Source organism: Andrena cerasifolii, chromosome 10 (assembly GCF_050908995.1).
Source record: "Andrena cerasifolii isolate SP2316 chromosome 10, iyAndCera1_principal, whole genome shotgun sequence".
In the NCBI taxonomy this organism is placed as follows: Eukaryota; Metazoa; Arthropoda; class Insecta; order Hymenoptera; family Andrenidae; genus Andrena; species Andrena cerasifolii.
This window is the reverse complement of record NC_135127.1, coordinates 8878272-8895506: the sequence shown is the minus strand read 5'-3', so window position 1 is coordinate 8895506 and position 17235 is coordinate 8878272. Positions and strand designations below refer to the sequence as shown.

The 17235-nt window shown below is 41.9% G+C and overlaps 3 protein-coding genes across 7 annotated transcripts; 2 read left to right on the top strand and 1 right to left on the bottom strand.

The window, feature by feature from the left end:
• The first annotated feature begins 1214 nt into the window (after window positions 1-1214).
• On the top strand, window positions 1215-8888 carry Ringer (tubulin polymerization-promoting protein ringmaker). 2 transcript variants are annotated; one of them, XM_076822114.1, is made up of 4 exons: window positions 1215-1354; window positions 6270-6663; window positions 6730-6865; window positions 7567-8888. In XM_076822114.1, exons 2-4 carry the CDS (start codon window positions 6278-6280, stop codon window positions 7747-7749), a joined length of 705 nt encoding a protein of 234 aa, XP_076678229.1. In that variant the 5' UTR covers window positions 1215-1354; window positions 6270-6277; the 3' UTR covers window positions 7750-8888. The 2 variants fall into 2 exon arrangements, with proteins under 2 accessions (XP_076678229.1, XP_076678228.1); XM_076822113.1 differs by having other exon boundaries at window positions 1216-1354; window positions 6264-6663.
• A 3827-nt stretch (window positions 8889-12715) lies between these two features.
• LOC143374061 (mitochondrial S-adenosylmethionine carrier protein) lies at window positions 12716-15510 on the top strand. Of its 2 annotated transcripts, XR_013086603.1 has the most exons (7): window positions 12716-13106; window positions 13728-13884; window positions 13959-14068; window positions 14174-14414; window positions 14486-14624; window positions 14698-14893; window positions 14957-15510. XR_013086603.1 is itself a non-coding variant. In XM_076821903.1 (6 exons), the coding sequence occupies exons 1-6, from the start codon at window positions 13038-13040 to the stop codon at window positions 14807-14809; spliced, it is 828 nt and encodes a 275-aa protein (XP_076678018.1). In that variant the 5' UTR covers window positions 12716-13037; the 3' UTR covers window positions 14810-15510. The 2 variants fall into 2 exon arrangements, 1 of the variants encoding a protein (XP_076678018.1); XM_076821903.1 differs by having other exon boundaries at window positions 14698-15510.
• Window positions 15158-16756, bottom strand: LOC143374065 (ras-related protein Rab-24). 3 transcript variants are annotated; one of them, XM_076821908.1, is made up of 5 exons: window positions 16589-16756; window positions 16375-16535; window positions 15882-15970; window positions 15541-15815; window positions 15158-15471 (listed from the first exon to the last, which is right to left on the bottom strand). In XM_076821908.1, the coding sequence occupies exons 2-5, from the start codon at window positions 16486-16488 to the stop codon at window positions 15350-15352; spliced, it is 600 nt and encodes a 199-aa protein (XP_076678023.1). In that variant the 5' UTR covers window positions 16489-16535; window positions 16589-16756; the 3' UTR covers window positions 15158-15349. The 3 variants fall into 3 exon arrangements, with proteins under 3 accessions (XP_076678023.1, XP_076678022.1, XP_076678021.1); XM_076821907.1 differs by having other exon boundaries at window positions 16637-16743; XM_076821906.1 differs by having other exon boundaries at window positions 16375-16755.
• Window positions 16757-17235: the final 479 nt, after the last annotated feature.

Below are 17235 nucleotides of genomic sequence, written 5' to 3'. Positions count from 1 at the left end.
ATATAAATTGAGAGGCGATTTTTATGCTCGCGCAAAACTCAGCACCTATTGAACTAATCTTCCTAAAATTTTCACACGTTATTGCAGGATACTCTAGGATGGACATAGGCTACGCAGCATGTCTCAAAAACGCGTTATTAACATGGAACGAAGAAACGCCTGGTAAGTGTTCCGCTGGGGGGAAAATAAATCTCCCAAATTTGGAGAGAACGTTATCTTCTTCGAAATATTATTAAGAATTTTTTTTTCTCAAAATACTTAATTTCCTTAAAAGATACTAATTCTAATAAACAGGAATCAATCACGCTAATATCTCGGGCGAAGCCCAGACGGGGGACGCTAGTCTTTTATAAATACGAGAGCCGCGTTGCTCGACTTCAGCTATGTACGTTGCTAGATGTATACCCGTGTAAGCTGAATTTTGTTTTCAGGGATTTTAAAGGCTGACGAGGCGACACAAGTCTGCAATTACGCGATCAAATATTGATGAGCGCGTGTCTTACTTTCCAGTCGAATGTGACGGGCATGGGTGGTGGTGAAGGCAGCCACTTGGCTCGTACGACATATCGTTGAGTCATACTACTTGGGCGTAGAAAAGTCAACTTTACACTCTCCTCGACGGTGTTCGAAAAATGGGCCAAGGATCGCGTCTGAATATCCATTCGGTTTGTAGACCGACGCTTTTACGTCGAAGCTTTTTACAACTGCTGTCAACGCTCACCTTCCTGCAAATCACCTCGCAATAAGCATCATTTAATAAAACACAGGGGCACAGCGAGCGCTGATATCTACCTTTAAACAACCGTTGCCGTTATCTCGTTCTCTTCCTCCGGTCGAACCTTGGTCCACAACTTTTACAGCATACTCTACGTTACGCGGCAAACGATTTTTAATAAAAAAAATAGCAGCTCCGATATCAGCAATCAGGCACAGATAAAGCTGCAAACTTTTCTCGGGGCTCCCTCAAGGCTGAACTTCGGAAATCATTAGAATCCAACCAGCATCTACGTACGTCATATTCTAAGCAGAAGAGACATTGTAAGTTAAAGGAAAATGGGAGAAATGGTAATGATTTTCGGATGCATAAAAGTAGGTGATAACCAGAACGTAGGAGCACAGCAGCTGCTGGCTTAAGTGGGGGTGCAGGAGGTGGTGGTAATATTGGTGGTGGTGGAGCAGAGGGAGCTCAGTTTCACTCTCGGTCTCGTTCGAGCTGGAGTCGCGGCGATGAGCGCGCCGAAAATATACTGAAATTTCTGTTCGGGGAAACACTTGGGAGAAAAATCGATACAGTGCGCGTGGAACTAGAAACCGGACTGTGAATCCCGTGTGGCCATCGGAAGCTGACTGAAAGGTGACCACTCAAATTAACATTCGCAGAGCAAACAATCATTCGCACGATTGTTATAAAACTCGCTGCGTAATTATCGAAAGTATTACAGTCCGCTGAGACTTAAATTATTTTGTTCACCCTGAGGGGTTGTTCTACCAAGTTCCTCTGTCTTTTCCCTCGTCGAGTCTTTTCGCTACGTGTCAACGTTCCGCGTTGTTAATATCGAGGCGGTTTATCACTAGTGACTCCCCTCGCTCGCCGCGACCGACACTGCTATTTCGAACCGCGGCGTAACGCGGTTGACGTAATATCCAAATAAAACTGGACAGCAGCGTCGCGACTGAGATAACGGATGTATATAACGAGCGCGTTGCTTCTCCGCCGAGCGAGATAGAGGCAGAGTGGGCGCGCGTTCATTGGCTGGCGATAAGGGGAACGAGGCTCGCGTGCACCGTTCGCTATCAGACGTGACGGTGCGGTCGCACGCGAGAACCTCTTGGCAGAAATCGCAGGTGAAGCAGGCCTCTGCGAAATGGGCTGCGGAAAATTCGAGTTCGCGCCAGTTCCCTTATCACCGAGCTCCGGAGAATGAAGACACTTGGGAATTCTCCCGCTGATAGCTTGCTCTCGAATTTGGCACTGCAGTGGCTTCGCGTTAATCGTAAACTTTATCAGCCTATTTAGTTTCTCTGAATGTAATAATATCTGTAGGGGTGGTGGACTCTGTGATTGAGTGTTTAAAAAGGGGATGAAGGACAGGCAGCTTTGGTTTTTAATTTTAGAAGTAGTTTGTTCTGGAATGAGAGGTTCAGGAAGGATAGCTTCGGCGAGGAGCGTGGATCGAGGATTTTAGTAGTTTGGTTTGGGAAGCTTGTTAGGGAGAACCCCCGTAGCTCCCATTTCGGCTGCAGCCAGGGGTGAAGCGCAGTTTCAAAGATGTATTAAAAGGGTGACTGCGTGCTCCCCGAACGAGAAGATCGATATAACACATGCGCCTTGGGGCGCAGATTCCTTCCTGCAACGCGTGTTCAACAGCTTCTCCATTTGTACACAAAGCGTGGCGCAGCGTTTCCTCTTCCCTACCCTCGTGGTATGCTCTCACGTTTCCTTTAGTAGGGTTTATACAGAAATCGACTTATGAAAAAACAGTTTCCGAATTCCACTATTCTAAAAAAAAGAAAAAACAGTTAAACCGGTTTTCGAATTTTCGCAAAAATATAATTAAAACAGAAAATAAGTATCTGTACTTATTTAAAAAAAAATCAGTGTTTTTAATATTTATGGAATTATAAAAATATACCAAAATAAAATATACTCTACCTATACAAAACCAAATAATTGAAAAAAGTTAAAATAACTAAACTCCGTACAAATCCCTACAATTTTTTAGTTTGTTTAATATATATATGGATCTACAAAAATATAAAAATAAAAAATAAATCAACGAAATTATTAACACCCCTCAACTGTTCCACGTAATTCGATATTATTCAAAGAAATCAGACTCCGCAATTTTCCACGCTACAGTGTATAAATTATGAATTGCTTGTTAACGTAGAGAATGAATCGCTGTAATTATTCTTTAAATCCAAAGAGACCCCTCGGTACTAAAAACTTAATCAAATTTATTTACCACAATTTCCATAAACACTCGCAAATATCAATTAGTACAGCCTTTTCAGCGATGTTACTAGGATGCGGAAGAACATTCATCGAAATCGTGGTAAATCTACCGGGTGTGTAGTCGGATAATCAGGGCGCTCGCCGCAGTGATTGACTTATACTACTTGCCAGACGCGCGGCGCGCCTCGCGGCGGTTCGACACCTGACCGGTATTACTTAATCATTCCCCCGCTTCCTGTTTCTTGCTAATCACGTTAACACACTCTGCCGCCGTAATCTCTATTTATAGTCATGAGATAGCGCGTCGCCAGCGGCCTTCCACAGATCGGCGGCGATCCAGGATCATTCTCCATCGACGCTGAAACAGCTCTTCTGCGGTCGCGAATTTAAATCGACGCACTCGCGTCCTCGAGGAACTCTAATACCTCCGCCTGTGTAAGACAACACCTGCAACCTCGGTCGCCAATCAGCTCGGAAGCTGGCCCCTTCCAGAGGTATCGTGTTCGCGGGAGGCGGCAGAATAGCGCGATTGTCTTCTATCCTTGAACGAGCGAAAAACAAATGTGATCGGCTCGATTGGCTTGTCACGTGCTCGCCTTTGTTCATTCAATTGAACGAGCTGTGAATTACGGGGGCGTCCCAGTTGCAACGCGTGAATGATCTGACGAGGATCTGGAACGAAAGATTTTTAAAGATTTTAAAGCTCGCTGTTTAAGGGATGATACCAAAAATAAATCAGGCGGGTGATTGTTTAAAACTTTATTTGTTTAAACCGGAGAAAATCAACCGCGCGAAGCGCATAAGCCAGTTGACTTAGAATTAACAGATTTAAAACAGGAGATAAATAGAAAATACGGCAAATAAATTCAACGTTATTTCGTCATAGAAATTAGGTAAGGGAAGAACAGATGTATTTCCAAGAGACAGAATGTCCCAGTCGTATTATTTTAATAACAAAGCTTGTCGCCTCGGGAGCCTCTGGTAATTGAGCAGGGAATACTCTTCCCATTCAGCGGCGAAAGTTGATTCAGACTTGCACCATTGTACCTCGCAGTCCTCCATCTGTGACAATAGCCCAGGGAGTTGGCCGGGGGATGCACGCGCAGTAGAACGAACTAGAACAGAGGTACTCTATCATCGATAGCTACTAGATTCTTTATTCTCCCATACACCCTCGTCGATAATAATTAAACCAATTGGAAAGCACTGTGCCGCGGTGCGTCGATAAGAGCCGTAGTTACTTTCCGTGGGAGTTAATTAATTAAATTAGCGCGCCAGCTTCGAGGTATTTGCGTAATCAGGTAATCCGTGCCGATTAGGGAGGAGCATTAATGGCTAAAGACAGCTCATTAAAACGCTAGTGTCAATTTGACGGGAGCGCCTACGGGAATTATGTTAAATCGATAGCTCGCGTTGCTTGACCTCAAAACGTCACCGCCGCCGCCCGTCACACGCTAATGGCGCGAACAGTCCACCAACACGCTTTCCATAGTAATATACTCGTTTAAACTTGACCCTGATCCGCCACCTTATGCACGATTCGTTCAGCTCGTTTCCCGTCCGAGAAACTTTGATCGCGGAAGTTCCCTGGGAAACGAGGCCCAAGCCACCCCTAGAAGGGCGCGCGCTTGGCGCCTGACCCATTAAAGGCTCCCCCGAACCAACGCGAATATCCGCTCCGCGCCGCGGATCGGATAAGACAGCAGTTTTTATACGCGGTGGCTCATGGGCAGTGTTATCTGACCCGCGGTGAAATTCGCGCTGGTTTGGGGGGCCTTGAGGCCCCGAATTTCTGTGCGCAAGTTGACAAGTTTATTTATTTATTTATTTATTAATTTAACGGGACCTACTCTTTAGATACAAAACAGCATATAACTAAGTAAGAGACAGTCAGCTATAGTTAGCCTGAATACCGGACAAAAAGCATATATAGGGTAAATGTCCCAATTACTGCCAGTGTCCCTATTACTGCCACTTCATTTATTTTACTTAATAAACACGCTATGTACAATGAATAGTTTAAAAAATAATTTATCATAAAATTGGGACTGTTCTTCTTATTATTATAGTACATTCTTTATATTTCTATTCGTTATACATTATATTTGTTTTAAGTGAAATAAATAAAGTGGCAGTAATAGGGACACTGACAGTAAATGGGACATCTACCCTACACAGATTCAGAAAAAAGAGAAGGGAAAAATAATAGTAATCGCAACGGTAAAGATAACAATAACACTATGGTATTCTATGCTCTAGCTCAGAAATAACTTGCGCCTTGAGCCGTTGAGGCGACCCATTAAAAAGGTCTGAACAAGAGAAGAAAGTGTTCGCCGTTTCGCGGCATCTATGAATGGGATCACGCGCACCGTAATGAGACCTGGGCAAACTATCCGAAAATATATTACTTACGACGTACGTTACGCGACATCGCAGACAAATTGATAGACCCCAGTAAATCCTTACAATCTATTCGGCAATTTAAGACGTTGTATAGAAAAGGGATGATTTTTTTCACGAGAAACAGAAGGAAGTCGAGTTAATGCGTCCCGATCCAGCAGGACGAGTTAGCTCGTCAATGATCTATACTCGAGGAGCAAATGTAGCATCGGGTCGTACGTATAGTGCCTCTACGAGCTATAGTGACTTAGGTGTGAGGCCTCTCAGTGGGGTCTTAACGGATATCCTGCTGGGTATGGGCCGCTAAACGTGACCTCCTACTACCTCTTGCAGGACTGCGCTTAGGGATGACCAGGACAAAACCGGGGCCCTAAAGATTAAGTAATATAATTTTAATAAAATAAAAAAGAAATTGAAGAAATTGATTATCAATATTAAAAGACATCAATTAAGCTTTGCTACTGGCAATTAAAATTTGTCTCGCTGTCAGCACGTACTAAATAAAAATCCATTGTAGTAAGGTATATGTACTGCATTAGAACAGTTGTAATATAAATTATTTTATATTAACAACTTATTTTAAATTAAAATCACTGCATGTCTTGAAGTAATGTTGGAGACTTTACCGTTTGGGACCCCAGTTTTGTCCTGGTCTTCCCTAAACACAGTCCTGCAAGAGGTAGTAGAGGGTCCGTTTGGCGGCCCGTACCCAGCAGGGTATCGGTTAAGACCCCACTGAGTCACCTCACACCTAAGTCACTATAGCTCGTAGAGGCACCATAGCATTTGCTGTGAGTAAATGTTAATTCATCCTGAATCATTGCCCAGTTCGTATTTCTAAGCGCGTTGGCCGAGAGGGAGGATTCAGTCCGCAGTGTGGAAAGGAGACAGCTGTTCTTTTGCGCAGTTTTAGGCGCCAGGATGCAGGCTGACAGTGAGAAGGCCAACGCCGAGGGGGGCAGGAACGACGCCGCAGTGGAGAATAGCGACGGCGAGACGGAGAAGAACGGGGCCAAGACGGAGAAGAACGCGGTCGCCGAAGAGTCTGGGGATGAAACGGTGGCGGGCAAGGCCGCGAGCCTGAAGATCGAGGAGGACACCGGGAGCTCGACACCCAGCAGCCCGAGTGCCACGCAGCCGGGTAGCTTCCTGGGTAATTTCAAGGCGTTCTCGAAATTCGGCGACCCGAAGAGCGACGGGAAGCTGATCACCCTGAGTCAGAGCGACAAGTGGATGAAGCAGGCGAAGGTGATCGATGGAAAGAAGATCACCACCACGGACACAGGGATTTACTTCAAGAAGCACAAGTAAGCGATGCTCTTTATTCGTCCCAGGGAATATCCGCGGCTATATTGAATTAATTTCATCGACAGATCTACGAAACTGGGCATCGAGCAGTACAAAGCATTCCTGGAGGAGCTGGCTAAGAGCAAGAAGCTCGACTTGGCGGAGGTGAAGAAGAAGATGGCGAACTGTGGACCACCTGGATTCAGCAGTGGCTCCTCAGCAGTGAGTATTTTCATTGCGAGATATCGACGAAGTTAAGCAGTGAGTTCTTTAAAGATTGAAGCTCCTTTAGAAATCTATAAGTACCTACCTACTGTATAATGAAAGTCGCTTTCATCGGTCTGTTACCGCTGTCCAAGTAATCCATTTGAAACGAAGAAACCACACTGTGATCAACCCCACATTATGCAAATGCGAATCGATATCCGTATGCCCCACCCACGATTTCATAAATTAATCCAAGTGAGTAGCTTACCTCGTCCATTTAGTTCCGCGACCTTGTCGGCCATACCTTCGACGCAGAAGATTTACGATGCCATTAAACCTGGCCTTATAAGTCCATTTAACATCGATAAATTTTAAATTAATAATCCCCGTCGCCCACGAATCACAGCCTTCCCAATCCCCACAGCACTGCAGCAAATAGTTGTCTCGAACGTTTTAAATCTTCTAGTATCTGCTTAACTCTTGGAAATAAGGATTAAGGAACGAATAAAATGTTACGCGTTCGTGCACAGGGATGGATTTTTATTCGACTAACCTTCGAATATAATGAAGTTTTTCGAGAGTAATGAATAATTTTTTATTCGAATAAATTTTCAACACAAATCCGCCCCTGTGCGTATGGATTTCAGAGGGATGTCGTTTATTATTCTCTATACATCTTTACAAGGCTTTGCATTAATACAATCGATGCTCTTTAGGCAGGAAAAGCGGCCTCCACCGTGGACAGACTCACGGACGTGAGCAAGTACACGGGTTCCCACAAGCAGCGCTTCGACCAAACCGGGAAAGGAAAAGGGATCGCCGGCCGGAAGGACCTGCCCGACCAATCTGGATACGTGCAGGGCTACCAGAATAAGGACACTTACAACAAAGGCCACTAGCCTCGAATCGCTTGCTTCTGCGATGTCTTCGACACACTGCTGTCCCGTCCACGCGCTTCACGCGAAACGAGCGCGTTCCCGCCTTGTCCCCGTCGCTGGAGTTCTTCCTGGCGTCGCAGCTCGCTGAACCATTCCGCTGACAATCAAGACAAGACGACGAGGAACGACGTACCCATCGACGATTGTCCGCTGGCTAACTTCGATGATCTCCTTGTCCCGGCAAATGTCACGCGGCTACCGAAAAATACGCGGACTCACGCGATGCAAACGCTAGTCAGAATTAAGTAGAATTCTTCGTTGATCACAGGCTGAAACATTCGAGAAAGCGTCTGTGCTTCTCTTCTGCTCTAGAGAACGCCATCTGGAGCCCTCGTGGAAATTATATATGTAAACTCGGCGGAACTCGGTGATGATATTAATAAATTTTGGGATACACGTATTATGGGAATTGGGTTCACGAATTTGTAATCACGCTCGAGATATTCGTGGCTATTCTTCTGATGTCTATACATGTATACGTAATTGATTAAAGTGTACTTAAACGCAGCTGCCCAGAGATGGCGGCAGATTCGAGACCAAAATTCTCAACTTGGTACTAACCCTTCGTGATTATTTATTGTTAGAAGTGATATTGTAATCGCGCGATTGTACGATTGTACCGTTTCACGTACAAACGCTCCTGGGGAAACGTCGAAATTCTAGCTTCGGTGCTGTTGAGGGAAGAGCGTGAAAATTTGACGAGTGGCTATCTTTTTGGACCATTTTTTTTTGCAGATAATAATGTTTCGAGGGGATCGTAATTGATTTGGAGTATTGGAGGTTTTGCGTTTCGATTCAATGAGTTTGTTTTTTTTAAGTAATCTGCTCACTTTTAACCGTACGTCTTCAATATGCTGTGTTTCGATATCGATTAAAATATACTGCAGAGATTTTAATTCGTGCTATGTCCATCATTTCCCAAGACGAGTGTTCCTTTAATTGTTTAAAAGGAATGGGGAAACTGAATAAATTTTTAAGACACTTTTTTAAGCAATAAATAAGTGATTTATTTGTTGGAAATGATTGTATAATGTATTACAGTGCCTCTAGGAGAGGCCCACGACCTCAAATTATGAATAAACAAATAAATAAGTATACAATTCATGAATATTTCTAGATAACACCACCCTCTGCCTCATTGTTAGCATGCGGTCTGCAATCAGGGGCTTCGAATCCGAACGACGACTCCACCACGACCACGTACTTGCGACGGTTTCTTCTATTCCCTTATCGACCAATAGATGGCTGCACATTATAATTCTACATCTTCAGCAATAGATGACAGCAGGTAATATTTAAATAGTTTTAACCTCACAGAGCTTGTCACACAATGCAAAAGTTCTCTGTACGATCTTTTTCTAACTTGAATTCCAACACAGATAGCCCGGTCCAGGATTTTGGAGCGCATTATTCCCTTTACTAATATATTTTCATACGTGACAAACTGTTGTAACGTTTCTCCCATGTTCAATAATAGACAAGTCAAGTTACTAAAAATATTTTTCAAGTTACTAATATATTATACATTTCCTATGTACTTTACTGATATGTTAGTAGAATTGTACAGCGTTGAGATGTATTTTACATGAAATAAAGGGGAATTGTCTTAAATTAGGAAGATAATTATATTCTTTATATGTTCTGCCTAAAATTAGTTGTATTTTCTATAATAGACAAATCTATTTGTTGTATTTTCTATAATAGACAAATCAGATTGCTAAAAATATTTTCTTCTTGTTACAGATTAACCTTGGGAACATTTCTCGGTAGACAGGATTGAGGAACTTTAAGTGAGACAAATGATGGAAAGCTGATAGTGATTTTATACATAAAATGAAGTGAAATTATATATTTTATACTTAATAATAATACAATATTAATCAGCATTCATTTCTACATACTTATATTAATTTATTGTAACACTGTAAAAGCCTTTTCTGCAAATAAAGTGGGAAAAACTTGAAAAGAACTGTATTATTATTTAGAAATACCTTTTACATATTCCTATCCAAATTCCAAACCTTTGCAGCTTCGATTCGCAACTTTAAAGGTGACGCCTTTGAAACTGAAATTCAGAATACCTCTTTTCGCTTCATGTTCTCCTGATACCTGGGCCAAAATCTGGCCAAAAATTTCAGAACGCACAAAATTTGGCTTTGTAACAGGAGAACATGATGTCGAAAGAGGTGGCACTAAGTAACGTCTTCGGAGAGAGAATCGAGGATGCCTTCGAAGCTGAAATTCAGAATACCTCTTTTTGCTTCATGTTCTCCTGATACCTGGGCCAAAATCTGGCCAAAAATTTCAGAACGCACAAAATTGGGCTTTGTAACAGGAGAACATGACGTCGAAAGAGGTGGCACTAAGTAACGTCTTCGGAGAGAGAATCGAGGATGCCTTCGAAGCTGAAATTCAGAATACCTCTTTTCGCTTCATGTTCTCCTGATACCTGGGCCAAAATCTGGCAAAAATTTCAGAACGCACAAAATTGGGCTTTGTAACAGGAGAACATGACGTCGAAAGAGGTGGCACTAAGTAACGTCTTCGGAGAGAGAATCGAGGATGCCTTCGAAGCTGAAATTCAGAATACCTCTTTTCGCTTCATGTTCTCCTGATACCTGGGCCAAAATCTGGCCAAAAATTTCAGAACGCACAAAATTGGGCTTTGTAACAGGAGAACATGACGTCGAAAGAGGTGGCACTAAGTAACGTCTTCGGAGAGAGAATCGAGGATGCCTTCGAAGCTGAAATTCAGAATACCTCTTTTCGCTTCATGTTCTCCTGATACCTGGGCCAAAATCTGGCCAAAAATTTCAGAACGCACAAAATTGGGCTTTGTAACAGGAGAACATGACGTCGAAAGAGGTGGCACTAAGTAACGTCTTCGGAGAGAGAATCGAGGATGCCTTCGAAGCTGAAATTCAGAATACCTCTTTTCGCTTCATGTTCTCCTGATACCTGGGCCAAAATCTGGCCAAAAATTTCAGAACGCACAAAATTGGGCTTTGTAACAGGAGAACATGACGTCGAAAGAGGTGGCACTAAGTAACGTCTTCGGAGAGAGAATCGAGGATGCCTTCGAAGCTGAAATTCAGAATACCTCTTTTCGCTTCATGTTCTCCTGATACCTGGGCCAAAATCTGGCAAAAATTTCAGAACGCACAAAATTGGGCTTTGTAGCAGGAGAACATGACGTCGAAAGAGGTGGCACTAAGTAACGTCTTCGGAGAGAGAATCGAGGATGCCTTCGAAGCTGAAATTCAGAATACCTCTTTTCGCTTCATGTTCTCCTGATACCTGGGCCAAAATCTGGCCAAAAATTTCAGAACGCACAAAATTGGGCTTTGTAACAGGAGAACATGACGTCGAAAGAGGTGGCACTAAGTAACGTCTTCGGAGAGAGAATCGAGGATGCCTTCGAAGCTGAAATTCAGAATACCTCTTTTCGCTTCATGTTCTCCTGATACCTGGGCCAAAATCTGGCCAAAAATTTCAGAACGCACAAAATTGGGCTTTGTAACAGGAGAACATGACGTCGAAAGAGGTGGCACTAAGTAACGTCTTCGGAGAGAGAATCGAGGATGCCTTCGAAGCTGAAATTCAGAATACCTCTTTTCGCTTCATGTTCTCCTGATACCTGGGCCAAAATCTGGCCAAAAATTTCAGAACGCACAAAATTTGGCTTTGTAACAGGAGAACATGATGTCGAAAGAGGTGGCACCAAGTAGCGATTCCAGAAAGCTATTAGGACGCAGAAGGATCGAGCGAAAGTCGAAAGAGTTGCAGAATATTAAATGTCATTTTTAGAACAGTGCGTTAACGCGAAGAGTTTTAAAAGCAACTCAGCGTGGAAGGATTATTTAATACCAGCATTCAGGATTAGTTAAGTTCTCATTTTACGTGTTTTTTTTAGTGTCTTTTATGTATGATTTGGAATAGGAAGGAGAAGTAGTGGAAGGAAAGGCTTTTTAAGAAATAATACTCGTTTATCACTTAGCTGCATTTTATTGAAATAAGTGAAATGCGATACAATTAACACACAAGATGCATTTGTAATTCATAATTCAAGTATAGTAATATCTTGTAGAATTTTCGTATCGGTGAATGCAGTCCAAAATGCAGCCGGTGATTGAGTTTGAAGCCTTTTACGTAAAAATTCCTTACCTGTAAAGCAGAAATAAACACGATTAATAATCGCTCTATTTACGTATCACGCAACAGAACAAGTTAAAACTGTTCTGTGGGGTTTCGTGTTTGTGTTGTGGTATGCCTGTTTGCGCGCGACTTTATAATTTATCGAATGAATGAAGAATGAATGAAGTGAGTTATAAATGTTTATAATTAATTGTTCTTCTGTTTATTAGTTGCTAACTTTTTAGAGTCCCATCTAACCAGATTCAAGCACGCACTTTTGAAGTTCCGCTAGTAGTTATATAACGTATTTGAGGAGGTACTCTAATGTAATTGTCCGTTTCAACAAAATAATAGGAAAAGGGAATAGGAATTTCATATCACTTCATTATCAACATATTTACACAACCTATATTACCCACAACGAAACTTCATCTGCTGCCATCTACTAACAAATAAGAGAAATACTATCGTACTTTATAACCATCTACCAATAGATACCACAGAACAGACTAGTTTCTTTTTATACCCTTGCAATTTAAGAATACACTTGATCGATAATAAAATTTTGAATATTTCCCGTATACGATTGAATATAACAATGCTACCAGCAACAGGTACTTTCTCTTTAATATCAAATGCATAAAATGCCCACCAGATCGGAGACAGCATCGTATTCCAATTGATTCCAATTTCAAATTCCCTGGCGCTAGTCGAAGCGTTAGAAGCTTTTCCTAACTTAGAGGACAGCAGTAGACACTTCGTAGGACGCAGAGTTAGGTTAGGTCTCTCTAGCAGACTATAAGAAACTGCCTCGAGTGTGGTCGATTTGTAAAGTGATGTCATCTAGCAAGTCCTTACACGTGGTCTTCGATTTCACGTAGCAGTCTCGTTAAAACATACATGAAGAATGTTAAAATCTTCAAGTAGATATTTCGTTACTACGTCCGATGATCATTTCCGTTAATCCATCAACGACTGGCTGGTATTCCGTCGATGGTTAATTTTTCCTCTGCACAATGATTTTCGATATATTACTTCAATTACGTATTTATTCCGTTTTACAATCACTTCTCAAATAGTTAACTTCATAAAAAGAGTCACTGTAACAGTCAGCGATGTTGCACAAGGATAATCATCCTATGCAGAACGTGAGCGCGACGAATGTTTTCATCACGTCTCTTATCGTAAGTAGAAAGCAAAAAAGAATGTACGATATATTAATACGCATGTTTCAGTTCATTGATATCGCCGCCACATTAAATTAACATCGATTCACTAACTATACGCGCCAGTTTCGTTTATCAGGCACGAATAAACTCGTTACAATTACTGGACCATCATTTTGAATTCGCGCGGACCATCCTTCAATTTCGTCACAGTGACGAACGCTTCCTGTTATTCTTATTTAAACCCTGCTTCGATCGCTATATTAGCATGAATACTGATAACTGTCAAGGGTGAATGATTTTTAATGTAAATCATACGCAATCTCGTAATAATCGCGTTTTCTGTTAAACACTAATTTCAATTTCCCAGTCATTAAATCGCGTTATTAATTCTTTCGCATGAAAAGGTATATATATATGTTTTAGAAAATTCTATATATTCTATGATAATTCACGTACATAAATATTTATTTCGTCACGTTCTTCCAATTTTCTATTTTTAAGAACAATTTTGAATCACCTTGAAATTTCGAATATGGCTAATGACAATTTCGTGTCATGAATAAGCGTTCCTACAATTTACGATACCACGAATGTTTAACTAGCAGAAATGGATAAAACGTTTTATAATTGCAACAGTCAGGTGGCCTCGCAGGGGTCATTTGCGACGTGACGTTCTTTCCCTTGGATACGCTTAAGACACGCTTACAAAGCCAGCATGGCTTCATGAAATCCGGCGGGTTCAATCGGCTGTATCAGGGCTTGGGCCCTGTGCTGGTAGGCTCCGTGCCGACGGGTAAATTGAAAATAAACTTACCCACCGTTATCGATAAAAACGACTTCGATTATTAATAGCCGTACTCCTTACAGCCTCGCTATTTTTTATAACTTACGAAGGAATCAAAGAGGTGTTTCAACCCCGCGTACCTTACCAGTATCATTCGCTTATACATATGACCGCCGCGTCGATGGGAGAAACGGTAAACTGCCCCTTCGGTTAATTTTTACAAATAAGAGGCCCCGTAATTCTTCTAAATACCACCAACCGAGCGATCTGCTTAACAGTATTGAGATATTGCCAACAGGTTGCATGCCTTATTCGAGTACCGGTAGAAGTAGTGAAACAAAGGAGGCAGGCACTTTTAGGCGATACCCACAGATTAGCCATAAAAACTTTATACCGTGGTTACGGGAGTACTGTTATCCGTGATTTACCATTTGGCTTAATACAAATGCCACTGTGGGAGTACTTCAAAGTGTGTTGGAAGCGGCGCGTTCAGCGTGAATGCACGCCTATAGAAGGTGCCACTTGCGGAGCTGTGTCAGGTAGCGGAATGTTCATGTGCAGCATTCGTGGAGATCGCAATGGAATGTTTATTGAGCGTTGATCTTTGTAGTGGGTATATCCGCGGCCATAACAACGCCTCTGGACGTTGCGAAAACTAGAATAATGTTATCGAACACGTCAGCAGACAAAGATGAAGTGAAAATATCTTTAATGTTGAAGGAAGTTTATCGGAAATGTGGCGTTAGAGGGTATGTACGATTTGTTTTTCAAACTACTTATCTTCTATTCCGCAAGTAATAACGATTGGAAAATGTCTCCCAGGCTTTTCGCAGGCTTTCATCCGAGAGTCGGCGGCTTTACCATTAGCGGATTTGTATTTTTCGGCATTTACGAGAAAGTTAGACAAATTTGTGTTTCAATTCTACCGCCATAGAGCTACTAGCTAATCGAAATAAACGTGGGAGTGGGAATTTTTCTTAACGAAGCATTCTTGATAGAGAATGTAACGTAACGAAAGGTAATTTTAGCCGTCGGACTAAGGATTAATCACTGGTTTACCTTAATAATTTTCTCATTGCAGCTCTCAGGAGGGATCAAGGTTTATCTCATAAGAAATATTTAAAAATATCCCCACTTGACGATAATTTCCGGCGTCTCTCGCGCCAACATATACTATAGTATTTAATAAATTTTCTCTGTAAATCTAAATAGTTAATAATTGCATTCTACGAAACGTTACCGTCGCTGTTCTCATAGGCAGAAGCCTAAGAATTAAGGAAAGTATTAAAAAATGTAAAGTATATTTAAATATCGCCTCCTTGAGTATGAATTCCGCTTACATTTCCATATGTGCAATATAACATATCATGGCCCGGTATACCGTGCCAATTCGCATCCGTAATATTTGCTCGCATTGAGCAATGTGAAGTACGAAAAAATAACAGAACTGTGACAATCTTCGATACTGCTTTCGCTATGTAAACCCACAACAGCGTGTTTTCTTGGGCTCTTTACTTACTTCTATTCTCTCTTCTACTGTTTGTACATTGTTCGGGTCGGACATAAAGTCTAACGCAATATCATTAAACAGCTCAGCTGTAAAGAATAAGCTAATAAACATATCGAATGTTAAGATACCAGTACGGATCTGATTTATATTCTTACCAACATTCTCCCCGGTCTTACTAGATGTTACAAAAAGCTTAGCTTGAATGCCATCGGCATAGGTTTGCACAACGTCTACATCAGGCGACGGGACTGCATTGTGCTCTAAGACATCCTTTTTCGTCGCGCAAATGTACACTTTGCATCCATCCTCGATAGCTCTGAGTTCCCTTACCCAAAACTTTGCCTTCTGAAATGTATTTGAATTTGTAATGTCATAACACACTATAGCAGCCTTCGCACCACGGTAATATATTCTAGTCATTGCATCGTATCTGTGGAAATATTACATTACAGAAATGACGATAGAGCGAATGAAAGGAACGATCAGAAATACACACTTCTCGCTGCCTGCTGTGTCCCATATCCCCATGATCAGTCTTTTCTCGTCGACCTCTATTTGCTTAGCTGCGAACGCAGCGCCTATAGTCTACGGAAAGTGGAACTGGATTAATTTCTTTCGTGACGCACCTCCTACACGATTCTCGGCGCAAATTTTAATAACTCTATTTTAGAATATTCCCTCCATGCCGCGGACTACGAGAAACAGGACAACCTAAATTAGTGTAGTCCCTAGGTCAGGGAAATCTGAATCTTAGAATTCGCACAAAATTTATAAATAACGATCCTGGATAATTCGACACATCCTGCGTAGGGCTAATCAAATTTATAATAAATTGTTAATTTGCACAAAACAAACCTGATCGACGCTTTACGGTATACCTCGCATTAAGTCGCACTGTGAGAAATTCACAGAAACTATTCGGTGGCGTGAATACTTATAATAAATAATCATACACGTAGGATATACTGTATTGATATCTGTATACTTACATTTTGATAGGAGAGGCTTTGATTAAACCTTTCATGTACAAAACGCTCCACGAGGCTCGTTTTCCCTACAGACGCAGTGCCCAGCAAAACGACTTTCAAGTCGACGCGATTCATGCTCGAGCAATGTCGAAACTTTCAAAATACAAATGTATTTTGTATCACTGCAACATTTAGGTTAAAGTAGCCGCGAAATATATACGTACATATTACTTACGCAGGCCCCTATCATCAATGAACGTTTATAAAAGAAAAAAATCCAAACCAATCGCACTGGCATTTGATACGAGTGACTGTCCCATCAATGATTCACTGTTAGCCAGTGGCGGATTTAAGAAAAAAGACTCAGGTGGCAAACGGTCTGATGGGCCCATTGTGGGGGGAAAATAAAGAGGGAGTTTATTAAAACCGGACTAAGTGTAGCATTACGAAAAAAAATGTAATGTTTGGATACATATACCTAATCATAATTTTTTTTTGATCATGGGAGCTTCTGCGCAGGGACCTAGGCGGCAACTGCTTATCAGCCGCCTTGTTATCTGTATCTACTTCTGATAGCTGCACACCACGTTCTCCTCTTCCCACTCTTCGCTCCCTACCTTACCGACTTTCCTTCTTCAACTCCGACGCTGCCGCCGGCAGTATTCAACCTCTAACTTATTTTCTCCTTCAATCCTCCTTCACCTTCTTCTCCCCCACACTCCTGCTGCGCTCAACTCTTTCCTCACGCCACTGTGCGACTCCACACTCTATCTTTCTCTCCTACCCTTTTTCTCACTTCTTTCACCAACTTCCAATCTCCTATGCTTCTTCTACACACTCTCTCTCAATCGCACCGGAAACGGAAGCCTCGCGTTGAGGGAT